The 22,202-nt window shown below is 40.5% G+C and overlaps 1 protein-coding gene across 1 annotated transcript in view; it reads right to left on the minus strand.

Moving 5' to 3' along the window:
* The window catches only part of bcap29 (B cell receptor associated protein 29), a 53,508-nt gene extending 36,874 nt beyond the window's left edge, over positions 1 to 16,634 (minus strand). Inside the window, exons 1-3 of the mRNA XM_087999549.1 lie at positions 16,571 to 16,634; positions 6,949 to 7,055; positions 2,610 to 2,710 (exon numbers count right to left, since the gene is read on the minus strand). Coding sequence (XP_087855675.1) covers positions 2,610 to 2,710; positions 6,949 to 7,040 — 193 coding nt within the window. The 5' untranslated portion in view covers positions 7,041 to 7,055; positions 16,571 to 16,634. The remainder of the gene's footprint in view (positions 1 to 2,609; positions 2,711 to 6,948; positions 7,056 to 16,570) is intronic.
* Positions 16,635 to 22,202: the final 5,568 nt, after the last annotated feature.

Genomic DNA, 22,202 nt, shown 5'->3' on the forward strand with positions numbered 1-22,202 from the left:
TACTGAGAAAATTATTAGAACTGAGTGGTCAAGCTCCCAGGTCTGAATGGACTTCTTTATAGGATTTTAAAAGAAGAGGCTGCTGAAATAATAAATACATTGGTTCTAATTTTCCAACATTTTCTAGGTTCTAGCCTACTCTTTCTAAGGTGAAAGTTTGTACAAAGGTTTTCATTTTGCACGTTCTTTTCTCCTGCAGAAGACAAATCCCTGCATGTCAATATATGCAGCTATGAGCAATATTCAGATTCTATACTGCCAAGTAACTATTTATATTGAACGGATTTGTCTTGGAATGTAGTTTTAAGTGGACAATTCTGTTCCCAAAATTGGTAGAAAAGGGAGTGGTTATATTATTTGTGTGGATCTTCAGAAGCCATTACCTAATGTTCCACACATTTAAACACTATATTTTCACATCAGTAGGAAATTGGTTAGTAGTGAGGAGATGAAGTATAGTGATATGCGCTTTATTTGGCAGTATATGTCTCACAGGGACCTAGGTCCTAATGTGTCAGCTTTTTAATTGAAGGAATAGAGAATGATTTGTTGAAGTTTCCTGACAACACCAAGTCATAGGGCCTAGTAAGTAATGAAAAGCAGACAGTTCCAACAGGATACTGTTCCCACTTACACTACTGGAAATGTGTTGCTGGAAAAGCGCAGCAGGTCAGGCAGCATCCAGGGAACAGGAGAATCGACGTTTCGGGCATAAGCCCTTCTTCAGGAAAGCCCTTCTTCCTCTCTCACCTTTCAGGCTTATGCCCGAAACGTCGATTCTCCTGTTCCGTGGATGCTGCCTGACCTGCTGCGCTTTTCCAGCAACACATTTCCAGCTCTGATCTCCAGCATCTGCAGACCTCACTTTCTCCACTTACTCTACTCACCAGGCTATCTAACCTGATAGCAAGCACAATGGTGGTTGGAGAAGCTCAGTATAGGGAAGTACAAGATCATCCACTTTAAACCTTCCTTTTCATGTACCGATCCAGATGCCTTTTAATTGCTGTAATTGTAACAGCCTCCACCAGTTCTCTGGCAGTTCATTCCAAACATGCACCATCCTCTGCATAAAAAATTGCCATAGGTCTCTTTTATGTCTTTCCTCTCTCACCTTAAACTTTTGCCCTTTATTTTTTGGACTCTGCTACCCTGGGAAAAAGACCTTGGCCTTTAACACTATCCATACTCCACATGATATTATAAACCTCTGAAAGATCACCCCTCAACCTCAGACATTCCAAGGAAAATAACCCCAGACTATTCAGCCTCTCCCTATAACTTAAATCCTCCAAATCCAATAACATCCTTGCAAATCTTTTCTGCAACCTTTCAAATTGAGCTGCTGCGCTTTTCCAGCAACACATTTCCAGCTCATGCAACTTTATAGTTTACTAATCACTGGCACTGCTACGCCAAGCAGAAGGAAAACACTGCTTTGGGGTTAATTGTGACGATGCAAGTAGGAAAAATGCTAAAGTCCATTATAAAAGATTTAATAGCACAACACTTAGAAAAGTGACAGGATTGGACAGAGTCAGCATGGATTTATGAGGGAAATTATGCTTGACAAATCTAGTAGATTTTTTTTGAGGATTTAACTGGTGGAGTTGATATGGGTGAGTCAGTGAATGTGGTTTAATTCAACTTTCAGCAGGCTTTCGATAAGGTCCCACATAAGAAATTTGCATGTAAAATTAAAGTGCATAGAATTGGGGATAGTTTACTGACACAGATAAAGAATTGTCTGGCTTGAGAGGCTAATTCAGAAGGCAGTTCAACAACATTCTGGCATCACATCAGGCACGGTTGGCAGATCTCCTTTGCTAAACCTAACGACCTTTATGGTCATAATTACTTTCAATTCCATATTTATTAATCAAATGAATTTAAATTCCACCAGCTACAATAATGAGATTTAAATCCACATCCCCCTGAGTATTATCCTTTGCCCCTGGATTACTGATAACACTGCTATTTCCCGTAATATACTTAATAACTGAGCATCCACAGTTTCCTTGATTGTACGAAACATTATAAAGGTCCGCAACTCTCTAAATGAAGACATTTCTCATTTCTGTCCTAAATGAATAAATAAAAACATCACATCCATACTCACTTCTGTATTCCTCCATATTTCCTGGAGTACGAAGGTTGTTGAGCATTCATGTACTCCACCAATCTCCCTATAATACCCTTGTGGTAATGGATTTTTCATAGTATTTTGAAAGCCAAGTACTCAAATCCTTGATGCGTAAGGTCACTTAATTGCAGATGGAACACCTGACTGAGGCAAGTAAATCCTTCTTGCACATATATTTCTTATTTGCAAGTTTTCTTTGTTTGAATATTTTTGGTTAGAGATTTGCTTTTAGTGTTGCTAGCTCAATGGTGGCTAAATCTTGAATTAGAAAACAAAAAATCGATCTGCTAGCAAAAGCAATCTCGATACATGAAAATTAATAGGAAAATAAATATATGTAGTTCCGAAACTCTATAAGACAGATAGTATCAAGCCAGATCTTAAAGGGAAAATCTAAAATATTTTGCTTCAGCACACCTTATAACTGCTTTCAAAATATCCTGAGGAAACGTGCATGTCTACTTACCAAAAAACAAGACAACCAACACTACAATTATAGTGAGAAATGCTCTATTCCAGTAGGTAGCAATTTTCTCCCACAAACGGAAATTGAAAACTTTTAACCATCTGAAACACAAATACAAATCACAATTTAAATTTAAGATCATAACCAAAAGAATGAGGAGACATTATTAAAAAGGTCTTTGATTGTTCATTGGAATTCACAGGACTGAAAGAAGTCATTTAATCTAAATGAACCACCTTCCACCATATCAGGACATCCACTGTTCCTTTTTCCTTCATGTGTTGACTTGGCTTTACCTTAAAGTCACCTATGTCATTCATACCAATCAGTCTGCGCACTAGCAAGTTCCAATTGTAACCAATTGCTGGGAAAAGAGTCCACTGAATTACATATAAGATTTATTGATGACAATCTCATATTTTTAACTACTAGTTCTGGATTCCTCAAAAAGGGAATTACTAGGTTGATTCTATCAAACTACTTCACAATTTTAAACGACCTTCACTGGGTTACCCTTCAACCTCACCTTTTCTGGAGAAGAGAGTCATTTTCTTTATTATTTATTGCAGGTTATTCAATTATGTCATCAGCTTTGCAAATTATTTTTGCACCTTCTCAAGAACCTTTACATTATTTTCATAATTTGTAGATTGGGGTCAGACTTGCCCAGTCTAAAGCGTGACTCAAGGGCATTAAGTGGGCTTTAAAAATAGTGTCGAAACTGGGTACTGCAGATGCTGGAGATTAGAGTCAAGATTAGAGTGGTGTTGGAAAAACACAGCAGTCAGGCAGCATCCGAGAAGCAGGAAAATCATCAGAAATGCTGCCTGATCTGCTGCGCTAGTGGTCAGAACATGAATCAGGGATTTCCTGTAAACAGCATAAAAATTGCATTGTCAAAATGGAAGTCATCAGATGCATTAGGATAAAACTGGATAAAATATTACACTATTGTATAATATTCAAAGATTTGTCTAGTTTGAAATTGGAGCTACTGTGTAAAATGTCCCCTCTGTTTATACTTTTTCCTCGAAAAACAGTTCAATCATGTGGCTATTTCAAAGTTTCTGAAGATACCGTTCAGAAGAATGGGTTTACATAATTGGTCAGGATATATAAATTTGTTTGAATGCCCTTAATAAATTCTGCGCAGTATGGGTTGTTTATACAGTTGGCCAGTCAGCTTGTTTACTTTTACACGATTAATGAGCTTTTCAATAGAATTTTTAAAAATGGCTATTCAAGTACATTTTGATTATTTTAACAGATTTGACACTGAATCACGTAAAGAGATCTCAGGATAGGTCATCAACAATTTGGTCAAAAAGGTAGGTTCTAAGGAGTGTAAAGGTCAAGAACAATGAGGTTTAATCTTGAAATCACAACAAAACCTTAGTGCAAAGACAGCTAAAGGCATAGGTGCCAACAGTGGTTGCATAAAAAGTCAAAGTAATTGGAAGCATGGATAAATCTTAATGGTTTGGAGGCTGGAGGAAGTTATAACTAAGGCGGAATTTAAAATGTACATAAAAATGTTAAATCAAGGCTTTGCTGGATCTTAAAACAACACAGATCAGGGATCACAGAGCTGATGAGTGAATTGACTAAATGAAAGTTAGGACATGGGCAGCAGAATTTTGGATCAGATTATGGGTTCATGGGGTAGAAGATGGGATGCCAGTCAGAAGAGCATTATAAATCAAATCTGGCTCAGGGTTTCGTAAGTAGCAGAGCAGCTACCTTGCTGCGATCTATTGGGAGTCATCCCTCGAGTCAACCTTTTGTGTGGTTAGCACTGCTGCCTCACAGCGCCAGAGACCCGGATTCAATTCCCACCTCAGGCGACTGACTGTGTGGAGTTTGCACATTCTCCCCGTGTCTGTGTGGGTTTTCTCCGGGTGCTCCGGTTTCCTCCCACGGTCCAAAAATGTGCAGGTTAGTTGAACTGGCCATGCTAAATTGCCCGTAGTGTTAGGTGCAGGGGTAAATCTAGGGGAACGGATTTGGGTGGGTGTGCTTTGGTAGGTCGGTGTGGACTTGTTGGGCCGAAGGGCCTGTTTCCACACTGTAAGTAATCTAATCAAATTGAGAGATAACAAAATCATTAATGACAGTTCAGTAGTAGGTGAGCTAAATAGGGTCAGGGTGGGGTAACATTATGAAGATCAAAGTCTTGGTGATGAAGCTGTTGACTGGTTGCTTGTTTACATACTGCAAATACAGCAACAAGGTTGCAAACAGCCTGGTTTAACCTGTTGCAAGATAGAGGGATAAAACTAATTGTTGTGGTTCTGTTCGCCGAGCTGGAAGTTTTTGTTGCAAACGTTTCGTCCCCTGGCTAGGCGACATCATCAGTGCTTGGGAGCCTCCTGCGAAGCGCTTCTTTGATGTTTCCTCCGGTGTTTATAGTGGTCTGTCCCTGCCACTTCCGGTTGTCAGTTTCAGCTGTCCGCTGTAGTGGTTGGTATATTGGGTCCAGGTCGATGTGTTTATTGATGGAGTTTGTGGATGAATGCCATGCCTCTAGGAATTCCCTGGCTGTTCTCTGTCTGGCTTGCCCTATAATGGTGGTGTTGTCCCAGTCGAATTCATGTTGCTTGTTGTCTGCGTGTGTGGCTACTAGGGATAGCTGGTCGTGTCGTTTCGTGGCTAGTTGATGTTCATGTATGCGGATTGTTAGCTGTCTTCCTGTTTGTCCTATATAGTGTTTTGTGCAGTCCTTGCATGGTATTTTTGTACACTACACTAGTTTTGCTCATGTTGGGTATCGGGTCCTTCGTTTTGGTGAGTTGTTGTCTGAGCGTGGCTGTTGGTTTGTGTGCCGTTATGAGTCCTAGGGGTCGCAGTAGTCTGGCTGTCAGTTCCGAGATGCTCCTGATGTATGGTAGTGTGGCTAGTCCTTTTGGTTAACTAATGGCTACAGAATGGCACATTTAGCTGTTGTTAAAGACAACGGTTTTAGTCCACCCAAAATTTTGTAAGAGGAATTTTCTACTCATCAAGAAGTGTCAAGATTGTGAAGTTAGTAAGGGGTTACTATTTAAGAGCTAATATTTCATCATCTGTACCTGGCTTACTGATCAGTCTGATATCATCTGAGGTAGAATCAAGACTCCATGACAATAGATAAAATGTCTGTACAACAGACAACTATCTTTGGAGGGCAGATTTTACATGGAAAGGCAGTAATAAAAGAAAAATAAAACTAATTTGATGAGTTTGCTGGAAACTAAATTCACAGCTGAAAACTGTTACAATTATGAGATTAAAGGATTCTTATGTTTTTGGACTGTCTCTAATTTAGGGTGAAATGAAGGGGACCACATGACCATTTCAAGTCTGTCTGCCAACAGGTCTGGAGAGGGGCAATTAAAGTTACATGAAGACCCAGATTGTTTGCAGGGATGATGATGTACAATGCTCACATATGAATATAATGGCAGCATCATTTGAGTTTTACACTGGTTAAAATAGTAGCCTCCAACATCCGAGCCAGGTTGAGAATGAGAGGTTGTAAACAACAATGTTTTTTGCTCTCTATTTACTTTCAAGACAGTTGAGATTTCAGGAATAGTTAAGCAGTATTTCTTTCTGGATACAAAATCCATGTGATTCATGGTACCATTGGGATAGGCTTTGAATGGAGAAAGGTTTCTAATAAATCCCCAGAACTCTCAGACAGAGGCTGTCTGCCAGAACCTTGGAGATAGAGAGCAACTAGAGCTGGAAATTCTCGGTGGTTCACTGCAAAGGAATGCATTTGGGAGCTTGCATTTGGATTAAAAAGACCAAATTCATAAGGAGTTAAACAGAGGCTAGAAGATTTATTTAGCTTGTGCTGGAGAGATAATCGCCCAGAAAACTCTCATTGAGAAGGTAAGTTCAGTGGTTATAATTTGCCTGATTAAGAAAAGGATTGAAGCAAACCTCAGGAGAGAAGAATCACTTTACACTTACTCTGGAAGAAGTGAATGTCCACTTAAAGAATGTGAATTGCATATTTCTGAAGTGGATTCTTTCCAGTTATGATAACTGTAGAAGTGGAATGCTCTGTTCTGCAGTTTAGACGTTAACTTGCCTCCATAAAGAATTTAGTCAATAGGGCCTGTAGTCTGTTTGTCACAGTAGAAGACATAAAATATGAATTCTTGTTGATTCATTCTTTCAGCTCTTAATTAGAAGTGTTTTTAAAAACTTTTTGGTCTCTATTTTGTAATATATTTATATGCCACAGGTCTACTAATGTCAACACCATGTACTTGTGTGAATTCCGATAATTCTGAACTAGAGAACAAATCACATCATAACATCATAAATCAATCTTGTTCGGCAAACCTACCTTCGAGGGGAGATGAACGGTAGACATAGGAACAAAATGAAACCTATTTCTGCATACAAGAAAGATGCAACAGCAACCCACTGCAATGTCATTTTACTTGATGACACCTACCAGGAGAAACCACAATAGCACAATATATATTAGAATCAATTCTTCATTTAAAATATGACTTAGTAATTTATCAACAATACATATTTCCATTTTATTTCCAAGTTATTTATTGGATGACACTTTTAAACAATTGATGAGGACATTCAGTAGAGTGCATACCTCTGCCATGCTGTGTTATTATATTGACATAGCTATTCCTTGAGATTTTTTCCTGCCTGGTTAATGCTCTGTAATGAAAATCTAAAATAACTGAGAGCTTTCATCACAGAGGCTTCACAACAATCTACATCCAATAAGCTGCTCTGAAAGCTGTCTTCACATTTTGACATCTCTAACAAATTCGCATCAAAGCGGCTGAGACAATCCAAAACGTTCTAAAATGATCAACATTCTATAAAGTGTCAATTGTTTCTTTCTCCCAATGTTAATGAGTTCTTTTTAAAAAAAATCAGGATCTCAATCTTCACCAAAAACTAATCAAATCTTCCTTGGTCTGTGCCCTATATGTATACCAAGTTTCATTGATTTTGCGTATATTTCTTACAAAACGCTGAGGACAAAAATATTGCTTTCCCCCATTCTTAGAAAGTTTGTAGAGGTATTAAGGCTAAAATCCAGTGCAAAAGATTAGATGTAATTACTTAAGACATTTGTCACAGAAACGAGCCATTAGCTTCATTAGATGGAGATCTTCAAATGTTTAAAATGGCCTTTATTGCTTGATGAAGCAAGGGACTGCAGACAAGCTTTTATGCTCCACTTGATCCTCTATCCATTTTTCCTCACCTCAGGACAACAATCTAACACCCTTTTCCACTTTCCCTCCGATATTTTTAAAATCATGCTGTTTATATAAGTTATACCATACTGCTGGAGCAGAGTAAGAAATACTATCACAGCACCACAAGGGCCCTTTCTTCTCTCTCACATACTTGCTCTGCTTCTTTTAAATGCAGGTATATCTTTTACTTCAACCCTTGACCATGGTAGTAAATTTGACATTATTACACTGTTTCTTCTAAATTCCGTCTTAGATTTCTTGGTGACTATCTTTTATTGATAGTCCCTAGTCATGCTCTTTCCTATCAATACATTTGGGTGGCATGATTGCTCAGTGGTCAGTACTGCTGCCTCACAGCACCAGGGACCTGGGTTCAATTCCAGCCTCAGGCAACTGTCTGTGTGGAGTTTGCATTCTCCCAGTGTCTGCGTGGGTTTCCTCTGGGTGCTCCGGTTTCCTCCGGGTGCTCCGGTTTCCTCCCACAGTACAAAGATGTGGAGGCCAGGTGAATTGGACATGCTAAATTGCCCATAGTGTTAGGTGCATTAGTCAGGAGTAAATGTTGGGAAATGGGTCTGGATGGGCTCGTTGGACCAAACACCGACTCTTCAGAGGGTCGGTGTGGGCTTTTGGACCAAATGGCCTGTTTCCACACTTTAGGGAATCTAATATATACCTATGTATGATGCTGAGCAGTATGTGAGCTCATGAAATAAACATGAATATTGTGTCTCAATGAGGTATTGCAGTTTGAGACCCAATCAGCAAATTAATTTGCTTCTAACAACAGTAACAATTCAAACTGAAAATGCTAGTAGTAGCAGAGATGAACTTGAGACAATTTTGCACATAATCTGTGGACCAAAATCAGTTATGTACTAACCTAGTGCAGCTGAGCCCATGGGTTGGCAGCACAGCTTATGACCTCTGATTTTCTTTTCGACCTGCTAATATTTTCCTGAAGCTATATTAAATAAGTTCCTTCTAACCAAGAGAAATCGTTTCATTCCCAGGGGTCAAGAACCATCCAGAGATTATCCAAGTCTACAGCTTAAAATCCAATATAATGCCTTGAACAATCCAGCAGAATACAAAAGATTTATTCAAACACTTTTCAATTAACCAAAAATGTTAAAATGTAAATGTAAAAATTAATGTAAAAATGTTGAGAATAAAAAAAGATATTTGCCAGGGCAACACAGTAGAAGGCAGAAAGCCATGTGGCAAAATAAACAGGTCCTTTTGACACTTTAAAATAACAAAGATTCTAAAAGAAAGTCCTTTTCCCCCCCCCCCCCAAGTTTACAGTGAGTAAATCTGGAATCACTATCAAAGTTTGGATTCTCTAAACAGAACAATCCTATTTTAATTTTTTGAAGCAGATTTCTCTCACTCTCAAAGCATCAAATTGGTCCAATAAAAGTCATGATCAATGTTCTTTAAGATGGCGCACTATCCCCCACCACCAAACTGCAACTTTTCACACTACTGTCCTTAGCTCAGTTGGCTGAAGTTACCATGAAGAATTCTCCTTCTCAACCTCTCCCCTTGCTTGAGACATGGTGACCCTCAGATTAAACCATCACCAGTTGTCTATCTCTAATGAGACAGCAGCTCTATGGTCTGGTAAGACTATCGTGATTTCACCTTCATGTCTAATGTTTCCCTGTTGCAAGCTCAGTAGAACTGCCTTCATTATGTTGGACTATTTTTGACCTTTTCAATAGTTAGAAAAGCATTTCAACCAATGGCTTTTGTCGTCACATCCTTACACTGACTTCAGGTACTCCTTAGAGATTAAATCTTGGCTCTCTCATAAACCTCAAACAGAAGTAACTTCTCAGCAAAATTATCTGCAGTCTTTGAGTCTGCTTTAATAAAATTTTGATGCATCCAGCAATACCTCCACATTAACAGATAGATTGTCCAACATTCTGCTATTGGAATGATTTAAGCTACCATTTTTGTCTTTCACTATAAATTCTATCCCCCTCCTTTGACACTTTTTCAAGTTGAATCTAGTTGGCACATCTTCAACAATGTATTAAAGTCCTTAGTTGACCTATTTTCTCCAGCACAAGTGCCATCAGCCACACATCAGCCTCTTGTTCACATACTGACCTGGCTAGTCTTGATCTTTATAAATTTCAGCTCATTAAAACAGTTTCCCACATTCTTTTGCACAAGTTACCCTGCTTGTCCATCAACCCTGTGCACACAGATGCTCTCTGTTCTCCAGTGTGTTAAATTTAAAATTAATTCTCATCTATACATTACCAAAATGTCTTTGCTATTTCTGACTCCGTAACCTATCCCAGCAAAACAAATCCTCTTCAAAATTCTTAATTTCTCTGACCCCAAAATCTTATGCATCACAAGGTTGGCATTTCCTCCTTAATCTACACAATATTATTCTTTTGCTGAAGTGCAGATATGTGTTACTTAAAGATATTTTCCTAACCAACCTATTCAGAGATATTGTAATGTACATATGGATCGGTTGGCCAAACCCAGGCCTCATGGCTAAGAAATAGGGACACTACCATAGCACTTTAAGAGTTCTTGTGTGTTGTTTAAAGACTACAAAATCGAACAAAAGCAAGCACTGGCAATTAACTTTTGAGTAATTCAACTCATAAGTCCAGAGGCTTAAATCTTGTGGAAAGGTCAATCAAGATGATGAAAATATCTATACCTCAAGTAAGTTATTCCTGGAGAGATTTTATGATATAAAAATAACTGTTTACTTATTTGTGTTGATGTCCATTGAAGCAAACTAGAGCCATATAGATGTAAAACATGGAAAATGACTCTATGGTCCAATTTGATCATGCTGACTAGATATCCTAAATAAATCTAGTTCCACTTGCCAGCATTTGGTTCATATCCATCGAAACCTTCCTATTCATATATCTATCCAGATGCCTTTTAAACGTTGTAAATGTACCAGCCTCCACCACTTCCTCTGGCAGCTCATTCCATATGTGGACCATCCTCTGCGTGACAAACTTGCCCCTTAGGTCCCTTTTAAATCTTTCCCGTCTCACCCTAAACCTATGCTCTCTAGTTTTAGACTCCTCTACCCCAGGGAAAATACTTTGTCTATTTACCCTATCCATGCCCCTTATGCTTTTATAAACCTCTACAAGGTCACCCCTCAGTCTTCAATGCTCATATTTATGTGGAAAGGAAATTTATAGTGGAATTGCTCAGCAAGTCAGAAAAATCCTAAAGATCTTCAAGATGTTTACGAACAGTACATGTTGAAACTCCTATTTATTTCATCAGTTCAATGCAATTGAAATCTTGTGCAATTTTGCCAAATTTGCATATTTTGATCAGGTGTGGCTAATCCAATTATTGGATTTATTCTTCTGGATAGCCTACAGCCATACTAGTCTGAAAACGCCAGATCTTGTCTGATCTTAGAAACTAAGCAGACTCAGGCCTTGGATATGAGAGCACCTTAGAATATGAAATGCAGTAGGATTAGGGTGTGCTGTGATGATAGGTCCCCACCCAGGTTCAAGTCCCACCTGCTCCAGTGGAGTATAATAACATCTCTAAACAGCTTGATTGGAAAGATACCGTAATCATTTTAAAAAATGATTGGTTAGGGCTGTGGTAGTGTTCCCAGCTCTGAACCATGGGCCTGGATCCAAGCTCCACCTTCTCCAGAAATATGTAATAACATCTCTAAAGAGGTTATTTTGTAAATATCTATTTGACCATTGAACGGGCTATGTGAAACCAGTTAGTGAGACGATTTCACATGGGGTGAGTTGGAAGATGTTACTATGTTTGAGACATTGCAGATCAGGAATGGATATACCAGGACTGAGCTAACAGGGAAACATTTCAGGTCTATACCAGTAGCAAATAGATCCCACCCCAATCCCAGTGGGACTGTCTATCCTTTCAAGTCTGGCAAGAGATACGATTTGGAGATGTCAATGTTGGACTGGGGTATACAAAGTTAAAAATCACACAACTCCAGGTTATATTCCAACAGGTTTAATTGGAAGGAGGACACAATTGTAAGGCACAGAATTTATAGCAAAAGTTTACAGTGTGATGTAACTGAAATTATACATTGAAAAATACCTTGATTATCTGTTGAGTCTTTCATCTGTCCAAATACCATGATTGTTTCACTTCTTTCATGTGTAAATAACTTTTTTTTAAAAAAGTTGCATTCTCAGGTTAACTGTAACAATTGGTGTTAGCTAGACAATATGTTGAAGGTGTTAGCCCCATGTTCTCTGTTTGTGCCATGATGTTTAGATTGATTCTAATCGAAAAAGTGAGATAACTGAGTTTTACATGAATGCATACAGTTTTTGAGCAAAGTACAATGTAACTCTGCAAGTACAAATTCACCCCACAGATGTATATGTGTATGTGTGCATGTGTGTTTGTCTGTCTGATTTGGGGGGGGTTGAGAGTGTGAGAGAGAGTGTATGTGTATTTGAGTGTAGAGTGTCTTAAGTCTGTGGGGGGGTGCATGTGAGAGTGTCTGGGGTCAGGGGTTGTGCATGTCTGTGAGAGCGAGTGTATATGTGTGTGTGTGTAGAGTGGTCTAAGTCTCTGAGAGGATGCATGTGAGAATGTGGGAGTGTGTATGTGAGTGTCTGTGTGTGTGTCTGTGTATATGTGTGTCCGTGTATAGGAGTGCCCGTGTGTGTCCATGTATCCGTGTGTATGTCCGTGTATCCGTGCCTGTGGTGCAATGGTGGTCACCTGTAGTGTGACATGAACCCAAGGTCCCGATTGGGACCCTTCCTATGGGTATGGAACTTAGCTATCAGCCCCTGCTCGGCCACTTTTCGCTGCTGCCTGTCCTGAAGTCCACCTTGGAGAATGGTCACCCGAAGGTCCAAGGTCGAATGTCCTGGACCGCTGAAGTGTTCCCCAACTGGGAGGGAACACTCTTGTCTGTTGATTGCCGTGCGTTGCCTATTCATCTGTTGCTATAGCCTTTGCTCGGTTTCCCCAATGTACCATGCCTCAGGGCATCCTGCAACGTCCACCATTGCACTATATACACACACACACACCCTTACAGACACACATTCCCACACTCTCACATGCATCCTCTCAGAGACTTAGAGCACTCTACACTCACGCACACATATACACTCTCTCTCACAGACACACAACCCCCCCCCCCCAGAAACACACACATATACTTCGACACTCACATGCACCCCCTCACAGACTTAAGACACTCTACACGGACATGCACACACATATACACTCTCTCACACTCAACCCCTCAACCCAGACAGACAGACAGACACACGCAAAGACCCACATGCACACATATACATATACATTTGTGGGGTGAATTTGTACTTTGCTCAAAAACTGCATGAATTCATGTAAAACTCCTATCTCACTTTTCAGATTAGAATCAATCTAAACATCATGGCACAGAGAGAGAACACGGGGCTAACACCTTCAACATATTGTCTCGCTAACACCAATTGTTACAGTTAACCTGAGAATGCAACTTTTAAAAAAATAAGTTTTGAGATTTACACATGAAAGAAGTGAAACTATCATGGTATTCGGACAGATGAAATACTCAACAGACAATCAAAGGTATTTTTTAGTGTATAATTTCAGTTACATCACACTGTAAACTTTTGCTATAAATTCTGTGCCTTACAATTGTGTCCTCCACAACCACCTGATGAAGGAGCAGTGCTCTGAAAGCTAATGTGCTTCCAATTAAACATGTTGGACTATAACCTGGTGTGAGATTTTTAACTTTGGCAAGAGATGCACCATTGTTCTGCCATTCTCACATTCCGATCACGTAATCTGAACTATCAACATCTTTTCTCCATCAGCACCCTACACTCACTATCCCCAAAACTCCCCTCAAAACTATAGCATAAACACTGTCCCCTCCATACCTCACTTCAACTCTGAAGAGTAATCTAGATTCGAAATGTTAGCTTGCTCTCTCTCCATGGGTGCTGTCTGACAACACAGTGATCTCCAGCATTTGTTGTTTTCAGATAAATTTCCTCAGTTCATTCAATGGTAGTAGCCAATTAACAATACTGTAGATATTAGCAATGGAGCTACAAAAACGCAAACTTCCTCTTTATACCCAAACAGTAATGTTGGGATTTGAGACCTGATTCAGGCCACAATGTGCGAAATTCAGATTGACATAATAAAGATATTCTGAAAAACCATCATCCAATCGTGTTTGGTCTTCTCAAAGCATAGGAAGGTGTATTATGAACCAGTACAAAATATCAAATTGAAAATAGTACCAGTCAGTCGTTATTTTGATTGGGCTGTTTAAGGAATTTGAAAAGAGGAGATAAAGGGGAGGTTTGCTTCATCTGTGCTTGCGTAGGAAAGTGTGATGAGAAAAAGGGTTTGGATATGATTGAGGAGTGGGTTAGGGTGCCACAGAAGTAATAACGTCTTCAGACTGCTATAACGGTAATGGAGAGAAAGACATGCTTGCTGACAGAATCGAGCTGATAGAATGGCCAAAATTAACACGTTGAATCTGCAGGCTGGTGGACTAGAAGGTGAGGACGAGAAATACACTATTGCTTATATTTTATCATAGCTTTCCATCTAAAATGCAACTTATATTAGAGCTTAATCTTCACTTACACCAAGAGATTTCCCTACTTGTCACTGGTGAAAAAAGTACAGGACAGTAAAAGATAACGGAAAGAATACGAGTTATGATGATTGCAAATTCTACTCATTTTATTTCTAATTCTCAGGGCATTAGAAGTTTAGGATACTGGCAGAACAGATTGATTAACTTGGCTTGAAATCCAGCCCATCCTGATGGGATCATGTCCTATTCTGCCAGGATCTGCACAATTCAGCCTTGCAGCTTCTATTCAACTTGCAATGAAACAAAACTGGCTACAATTGGTAATTTCTTTCAGATACCAGAGGATCAAATACAAGAAAGGAAAAACACCACTATTGTAGAGCAGAACATTTTGTTTTAAGAATGGCATTGGTCAAGGCATTAAATAACATTAGTTAGGAATAATATCAGTGCCAATTAATGTCTTTGGCAAAGAACAAATGCAGGTCCATGCATCAGGGATTTCAAGTTGAGGAAAGGTTAGAGAAATTGGATCTTTTAAAACTTTGGAAAAGACCTTGTAACTTCCATCAAGTTTACAAAATTGGCAAAATTTGACCCAAATTATTCACAGTGGCAAATGGCTGGATATTAGTAAGCACAATAAAAGAAAAAAACACATTGTGGAACAAACAGGGAAGTCGGTTACAACTTACAATAAAACTCAAATTTGTTATCAGGTAGTCCTATTGAAAGAGAAAAAAAATCTACTAAAGGATAATTTTCTAGTGAAAAGGATCAATACAATCTGGTAGGTATGAGACTGGTTGATGAAAAAACTAGAGTTTAACTAAAGCACAAGATAAACATCAGACATTAGAATTATCTGCTTTATTAATGCAGTGTATACATTTTCAACAGTATTTATTTAAGCATTGTACATGTATCAGCAGCATTTTTGGGACCCATACCAAAGGAAAGATGTACTGGCCCTAGAGCAGGTCCAGAGGAGGTTCATGAGAATGATCCCAGAAATTAAAGGCTTAAAATATGGGGAATGTTTGAGGACTGTGACTAGGCAAAAGTAGGTACTGCAGATGCTGGAGATTAGAGTCAAGATGTGAGTGGTGCTGGAAAAGCACAGCAGGTCAGGCAGCGTGCGAGGAGCAGGAAAAAAAATCGACATTTCAGGCAAAAGCCTTTCCTTGGAGTTTAGAAGGATGAGGGGGAACACTGAACAGCCTGGATAGTTGTTTCCTTTGGCAGGAGAGACGAAGACCTGAGTGCACAGCCTTAGAGAAGTCCTTTTAGAATGGAGAGGAGGAGGAACTTCTTTAGCCAGAGTGGTGGCCATGAAGACCAGATCATTGAATATATAGAAAACAGAGACAGGTAAGTTCTTAATTGGCAAGAGGATCAAAAGTTACAGGAGGAAAGTGGGAAAATGGGGTTGAAAAACCTGTCAGCCATGATTGAATGGCGGAGCAGACTCGACGGGCAGAATTTCTACTCCCATGTCTTATGTTTACGCTTTAAATGCGGTGTGGTAGGCGGAAGAGGACAGAAAACTTGGGCAGAGCAATTATTGTTCCAACTCATAGGCTAGGACTATATAGCCCAGGTAGGTTTTCCCCTAAAAAATATTTACTTTTAAAAATCAGTCCTTTTGTCTGCGGGCATACACCTCGAGTAAGGCAGCACTGGAGCTTCAAAGAGTACGTATAAAAATCCAGGAGAACTTCCGTGACTCTACAGCTAGGTTTACCATTCGGGCTCCCAAAAGTAAGTCGTTGCCAAATAAGGGCATCATTTGCACGGGAGGGGACGATGAAAGAGATTGCCCCAACTCCTCCCCGTCGCACTCACCCAAAAACAAAATCAACAATCAGGGAAGTGACAAGGGGGTTAAACAGATTTCATGGCTTCAGGGCCTCAGAGCCCGCCTGTGCTGTTCCGTGGGGTGTAACATAGGCGGCACCCACTCTCCCAGAACAAGTACGGCCCCGGCTCTGCGGAGGGAATCTGCAGCGGCCCCTCAGTAATAACAAAAATAAAATCACCAGGCACTCCCATAACTGAGTTACGGTCTCCAGCGCTCGACGAACAGGACTAAAACACCGAGCAGACAGAAACGCCGGATAGCCCCAACTTGCCTTTTTAAGCCTTTTCCAGCAATATCACGGCTACCAACCCCTCACCTTCCGAGCGGCACTGCGCCTGCGCACGACCCCAAATAACGTCTCGCCCGAACTGGCGTCAAAATTACGTCATCACGTAGAACACTCGCCGAGAGCCACCCTGATTCTAAAGTCTTGGATCAATCGACGGTGGGGTTTAACTGGGGATACATCTCAATTCCACTATCACTGGGAAAAAAATGTCAAATTGAGAGTAAACGTGATTGTCGCAATAAAAAAAAGGCTGAAAATAGGATGAGCCCACTCTAATGTTTGTCAATTAAACCTTATAAAATCCATTCCTGCGGTGTTGACGTTGGTCTGTATCAGGAGAAAGTGAGGACTGCAGATGTTGGAGACCCACTCCTCCCCTGTTTATCTCTCAGCCCTCTTGGGACCCCCACATTCCTAATGAAGGACTTATGCCCAAAACATTGACTATTCCTTGGAGGCTGCCTAACATGTGCTTGTCCAGCGCCACAGTTTTTGACATTGATCTGTATCAATTGACCACTTGTTCTTCCGAAGGGGGTGTTGAAAGGCCATCTGCAATGATTGGAGAGACCAGCACATTAGTGCAAAAGACAAGGTTGAAGGATATAAATAATCTTCAGCTAGAAGTGTTGAGTAGCTGTCACATCTTTGGCCTTGTCCAGAGGCCTCCAGCATCACCGATGCCAGTCTTAATCCAATTTCATTCAACCCATGTGATATCAAGAAACTGAGTCAATGGATACTGCAAAGACGATGGAGCCTGACAACAGTCCAGCAATAGTGCTGAAGACTTGCTACGCTGCTAAGCAAGATATTCCAGTGCAGTTACTTATCTATGCAACAATGTGGAAAATTGCCCAGATATGTCCTGTGTACAAAAGGAGAATAAATCCAACCCAGCCACTTAGCAACCCACTAGTCTTGTTCATTTGTAAAGCGATGGAAAGTGTCATCAAAAGTGCTATCAAGCAGCATCAGCTTAGCAATAACCTGCTCACCCATGCCCAATTTGACCATAAGACTATAAGGTATAGGAGCAGAATGATGCCATTTGGCCCATTGAGTCTGCACCACCATGCAATTATGGCTGATAGGTTTCTCAACCCATTCTCATGCCTTTTCCTCATAACCTTTGATCCCCTTACTAATCAAGAAACTATCTGTCTTAAATTCGCTCATTGACATGGCTTCCACAGGCTTCTGCAGCATTGAGTTCCACAGATTGAGAACCCGCTGGCTGAAGAAATTCCTTCTCATTTCAGTTCTAATTGTTCCTTCCTTTTGGGTCAAAATCCTGGAGTTTCCTCCTTACCATCAATGTGGGCCTACGTACAGTATATGAATTGCAGCAGTACAAGGAGGCAGCTCAGGGACAGGCAATACATTCTGACCCAACCTGAAATGTTCAAATTCCCAGGAGAATTGAAAAAAACTGCAGTCCATCTGGTATACGTCCACCCATAGTGTTGTTGGGTATAGACCATCAATTTTTTTGTCTTATTGGTACTTTACGTGAAATTCCCATATAGGTTTAATGGCTCAGACTACAATGTTCAGTAACACACAACTATGTGCAACATCCTTCTAGCTTACTTCTGCTGTTCTGTACATAGTAATTAGTCATGTCATTACAGCCTGATCCTTGCCTCATCACCACATCCAACTCCCGCAGGTGGCTGTGTTCCCATGCCCCTGTTCTTCTGGATGGCGGAGACTACATGCTTGTAAGAACTATCGAGAAAACTTGACTGAGTTGCTGCAGTACATTTTGTAGGTGATACAATCAAGGGTTACATTTGCCTGGTTGTTGTCAAGCTCCTCGAAACATGTGATAGCTGCCCTCACCCAGGCAAATATAAATGATTTCACCACACTGTGGACTTTACCTTTGCAAAAATTCTTCTACCATTTAAAAGTCAACAGCTGGATTTACTTTCCACAGAATACATAGCCTTTGACTTTAGGTTATTCTATTAAGTTTCTGGTCAGTGATAACATGAAGCATATTGGTTGGCTGGGCATGAGGAATTCAGTAATGGTAGTTTATAAAGCATGAGTGGCACAGTGGTTAAGTACTGGTGCCAGGGAACTGGGTTCAATTCCACCCTCTGATGACTGTCCTCGTGGAGATTACACATTCGCCCTCTGTCTGTGTGGGTTACTCACACAATCCAAAAAATGTGTAGCACTGTGGGAGATACGAAACAAGTATTTTGCATCAGTTGGTTCTGTGGAGAAGAAAGTGGAAGATAGAGAATTACGGAAATAAATAACGACGTCTTGAAAAATGTCCATATTACAAAGGAGGATGTGTTGGATGCCTTCAAACGCATAAAGGTGGATAAATCCCCGGGACCTGATCAGGTGTAACCTAGAACTCTGTGGGAGCTAGGGAAGAGATTATTAGGCCAGTTGCCATAGAAGACTGTGGAGGCCAGCTCATTGAGTATATTTAAAACAGAGATAGATAAGTTCTTGATTGGCAAGAGGATCAAAGGATATATTTGTCTCATTGATAGTCACAGGCGAGGTGCTGGAAGACTGGAGGTTGGCTAACGTGGTGTCACTATTTAAGAAAGGTGGTAAGGAAGAGCCAGGGAACTTTCAGACTGGTGAGCCTGACATCTGTGGAGGGCAAGTTGTTGGGGAGAATCCTGACAGACAGGATTTATATGTATTTGGAAAAGCAAGGACTGATTAAGTACAGGGTAAAAACAATGACTGCAGATGCTGGAAACCAGATTCTGGATCAGTGGTGCTGGAAGAGCACAGCAATTCAGGCAGCATCCGAGGACAGGCACCCTTCGGTCTAACCCGTCCATACCAACCAGATATCCTAAATAAAACTAGTTCCATTTGCCAGCATTTGCCCAAATCAGTCTAAACCCTTCCTATTCATACACTCATCCAGATACCTTTTAAATGCTGTAACTGTACTGGCCTCCACCATTTCCTCTGGCAGCTCATTCCATGCACACATCATCCTCTGCGTGAAAAAGTTGCCCCTTAGGTCCCTTTTTATATGTTTCTCCTCTCACCCTAAACTTGGAGTTCTGGACTCCACCATTCTGGGGAAAATACCTTGTCAATTACCGTATCCAAACCATTTATGATTTTATAAACCTCTATAAGGTCACGCCTCAGCCTCCAATGCTCCAGAGAAAATAGCCCCAGTTAATTCAGCCTCACTCCATAGCTCAAACCCTTCAAACATTCTTGTAAATGTTTTCTGAACTCTTTCAAGTTTCACAACATTATTCCTATAACAAAAACCAAAATTGCTCACATTATTCCAATCATGGCCTAACCAATGTCCTGTATAGCCACAACATAACCTCCCAACTCCTATACTCAATGCACTGACCAATAAAGACAAACATACCAAATGTTTTCTTCACAATTCTATCTACCTGACACTCCACTTTTGAAGAACTAAGAATCTGCACTCCAAGGTTTCTTTGTTCAGTAACAATCCCCAGGACCCTATAATTAAGTGTCCTGAGTCCTGCCCTGATTTGCCTTTCCAAAAGGCAGCATTTACCTAAATTAAACTCCATCTGCCACTCCTCAGCCCATTGGCCCATCTGACCAAGATCCCATTGTACTCTTGAGGTGACCTTCTTCGCTGTCCACTACACGTACAATTTTGGTGTCACCTGCAACTTACTAACCATATCTAAATTCACATCCAAATCATTTCCATAAGTGATAAGCACTGGACCCAGCACCGATCCTAGCTGGTCACAGGCTTCCAACCTGAAAAGCATTCCTCCACTACCTGTATTCTACCTTTGAGCCAGTTCTGTATCTAAATAGCTAGTTCTCCCTCCATTCCGTGTGATCTAACTTTGCAAACCAGTCTACCATGAGGAACATTGTCGAATGCCTTACTGAAGTCCATTTAGATCATGTCCAGCCTCGTTGTTACTTACTCAAAATACTCCATCAAGTTCATGAGACACTATTTCCCATGCACCAAGCCATGTTGACTGTACTTAATCAGGATCAGTGGTGCTGGAAGAGCACAGCAATTCAGGCAGCATCCGAGGACAGGCAAAATCCGGAAACAATGTTCCTCATGGTAGACTGGTTTGCAAAGTTAGATCATACGGAATGGAGGGAGAACTAGCTATTTAGATACAGAACTGGCTCAAAGGTAGAATACAGGTAGTGGAGGAATGCTTTTCAGGTTGGAAGCCTGTGACCAGCTAGGATCGGTGCTGGGTCCAGTGCTTATCACTTATGGAAATGATTTGGATGTGAATTTAGATATGGTTAGTAAGTTGCAGATGACACCAAAATTGTACGTGTAGTGGACAGTGAAGAAGGTCACCTCAAGAGTACAATGGGATCTTGGTCAGATGGGCCAATGGGCTGAGGAGTGGCAGATGGAGTTTAATTTAGGTAAATGCTGCCTTTTGGAAAGGCAAATCAGGGCAGGACTCAGGACACTTAATTATAGGGTCCTGGGGATTGTTACTGAACAAAGAAACCTTGGAGTGCAGATTCTTAGTTCTTCAAAAGTGGAGTGTCAAGTAGATAGAATTGTGGAGAAAACATTTGGTATGTTTGTCTTTATTGGTCAGTGCATTGAGTATAGGAGTTGGGAGGTTATGTTGTGGCTATACAGGACATTGGTTAGGCCATGATTGGAATAATGTGAGCAATTTTGGTTTTTTGTTATAGGAATAATGTTGTGAAACTTGAAAGAGTTCAGAAAACATTTACAAGAATGTTTGAAGGGTTTGAGCTATGGAGTGAGGCTGAATTAACTGGGGCTATTTTCTCTGGAGCATTGGAGGCTGAGGCGTGACCTTATAGAGGTTTATAAAATCATAAATGGCTTGGATACGGTAATTGACAAGGTATTTTCCCCAGAATGGTGGAGTCCAGAACTCCAAGTTTAGGGTGAGAGGAGAAACATATAAAAAGGGACCTAAGGGGCAACTTTTTCACGCAGAGGATGATGTGTGCATGGAATGAGCTGCCAGAGGAAATGGTGGAGGCCAGTACAGTTACAGCATTTAAAAGGTATCTGGATGAGTGTATGAATAGGAAGGGTTTAGACTGATTTGGGCAAATGGAACTAGTTTTATTTAGGATATCTGGTTGGTATGGACGAGTTAGACCGAAGGGTCTGTTTCTGTGTTATCTATCTGTATTACTCTATGTACAGGTTAGATGGATCAGTTCTGCTAAACTGCCCAGAGTGTCCATCGACATGTCGGCTTGGGGATTAGCCTTGGTAAAATGCAGGGTTACGGAGATAGGCTGAAGGGGTAGGTTGCTCTTCGGTGGGCCAAATGGTCAGCTTTCACATTCTACATATCTAACGTTTAAAGATGTTTGGGCTTATGACTGCTCTGAGGGATTTCTGAGGAAAATAATGGTGTGTTCATTGGTATCCAACAACTACTGTCATCTTTCTCTGGGCAAAGTATTACTCCAGACAATGAGGGTATTTACTTTATTTCCCTCAACTTCAATATTTCTAGGTTTCCTTAATTCACCCTGGGTTAAATGCCATCTTGCTTTCAAGGATAGTTACTCTCACCTCACCTCTGGAATTCAGCTCTTGTAATATTGAAGTGAAATGCTATCAACAGAAGAAAGT

Source organism: Chiloscyllium plagiosum, unplaced genomic scaffold, assembly GCF_037043375.1.
Source record: "Chiloscyllium plagiosum isolate Xiang-an unplaced genomic scaffold, Cpla_swu_hap1 HiC_scaffold_23, whole genome shotgun sequence".
In the NCBI taxonomy this organism is placed as follows: Eukaryota; Metazoa; Chordata; class Chondrichthyes; order Orectolobiformes; family Hemiscylliidae; genus Chiloscyllium; species Chiloscyllium plagiosum.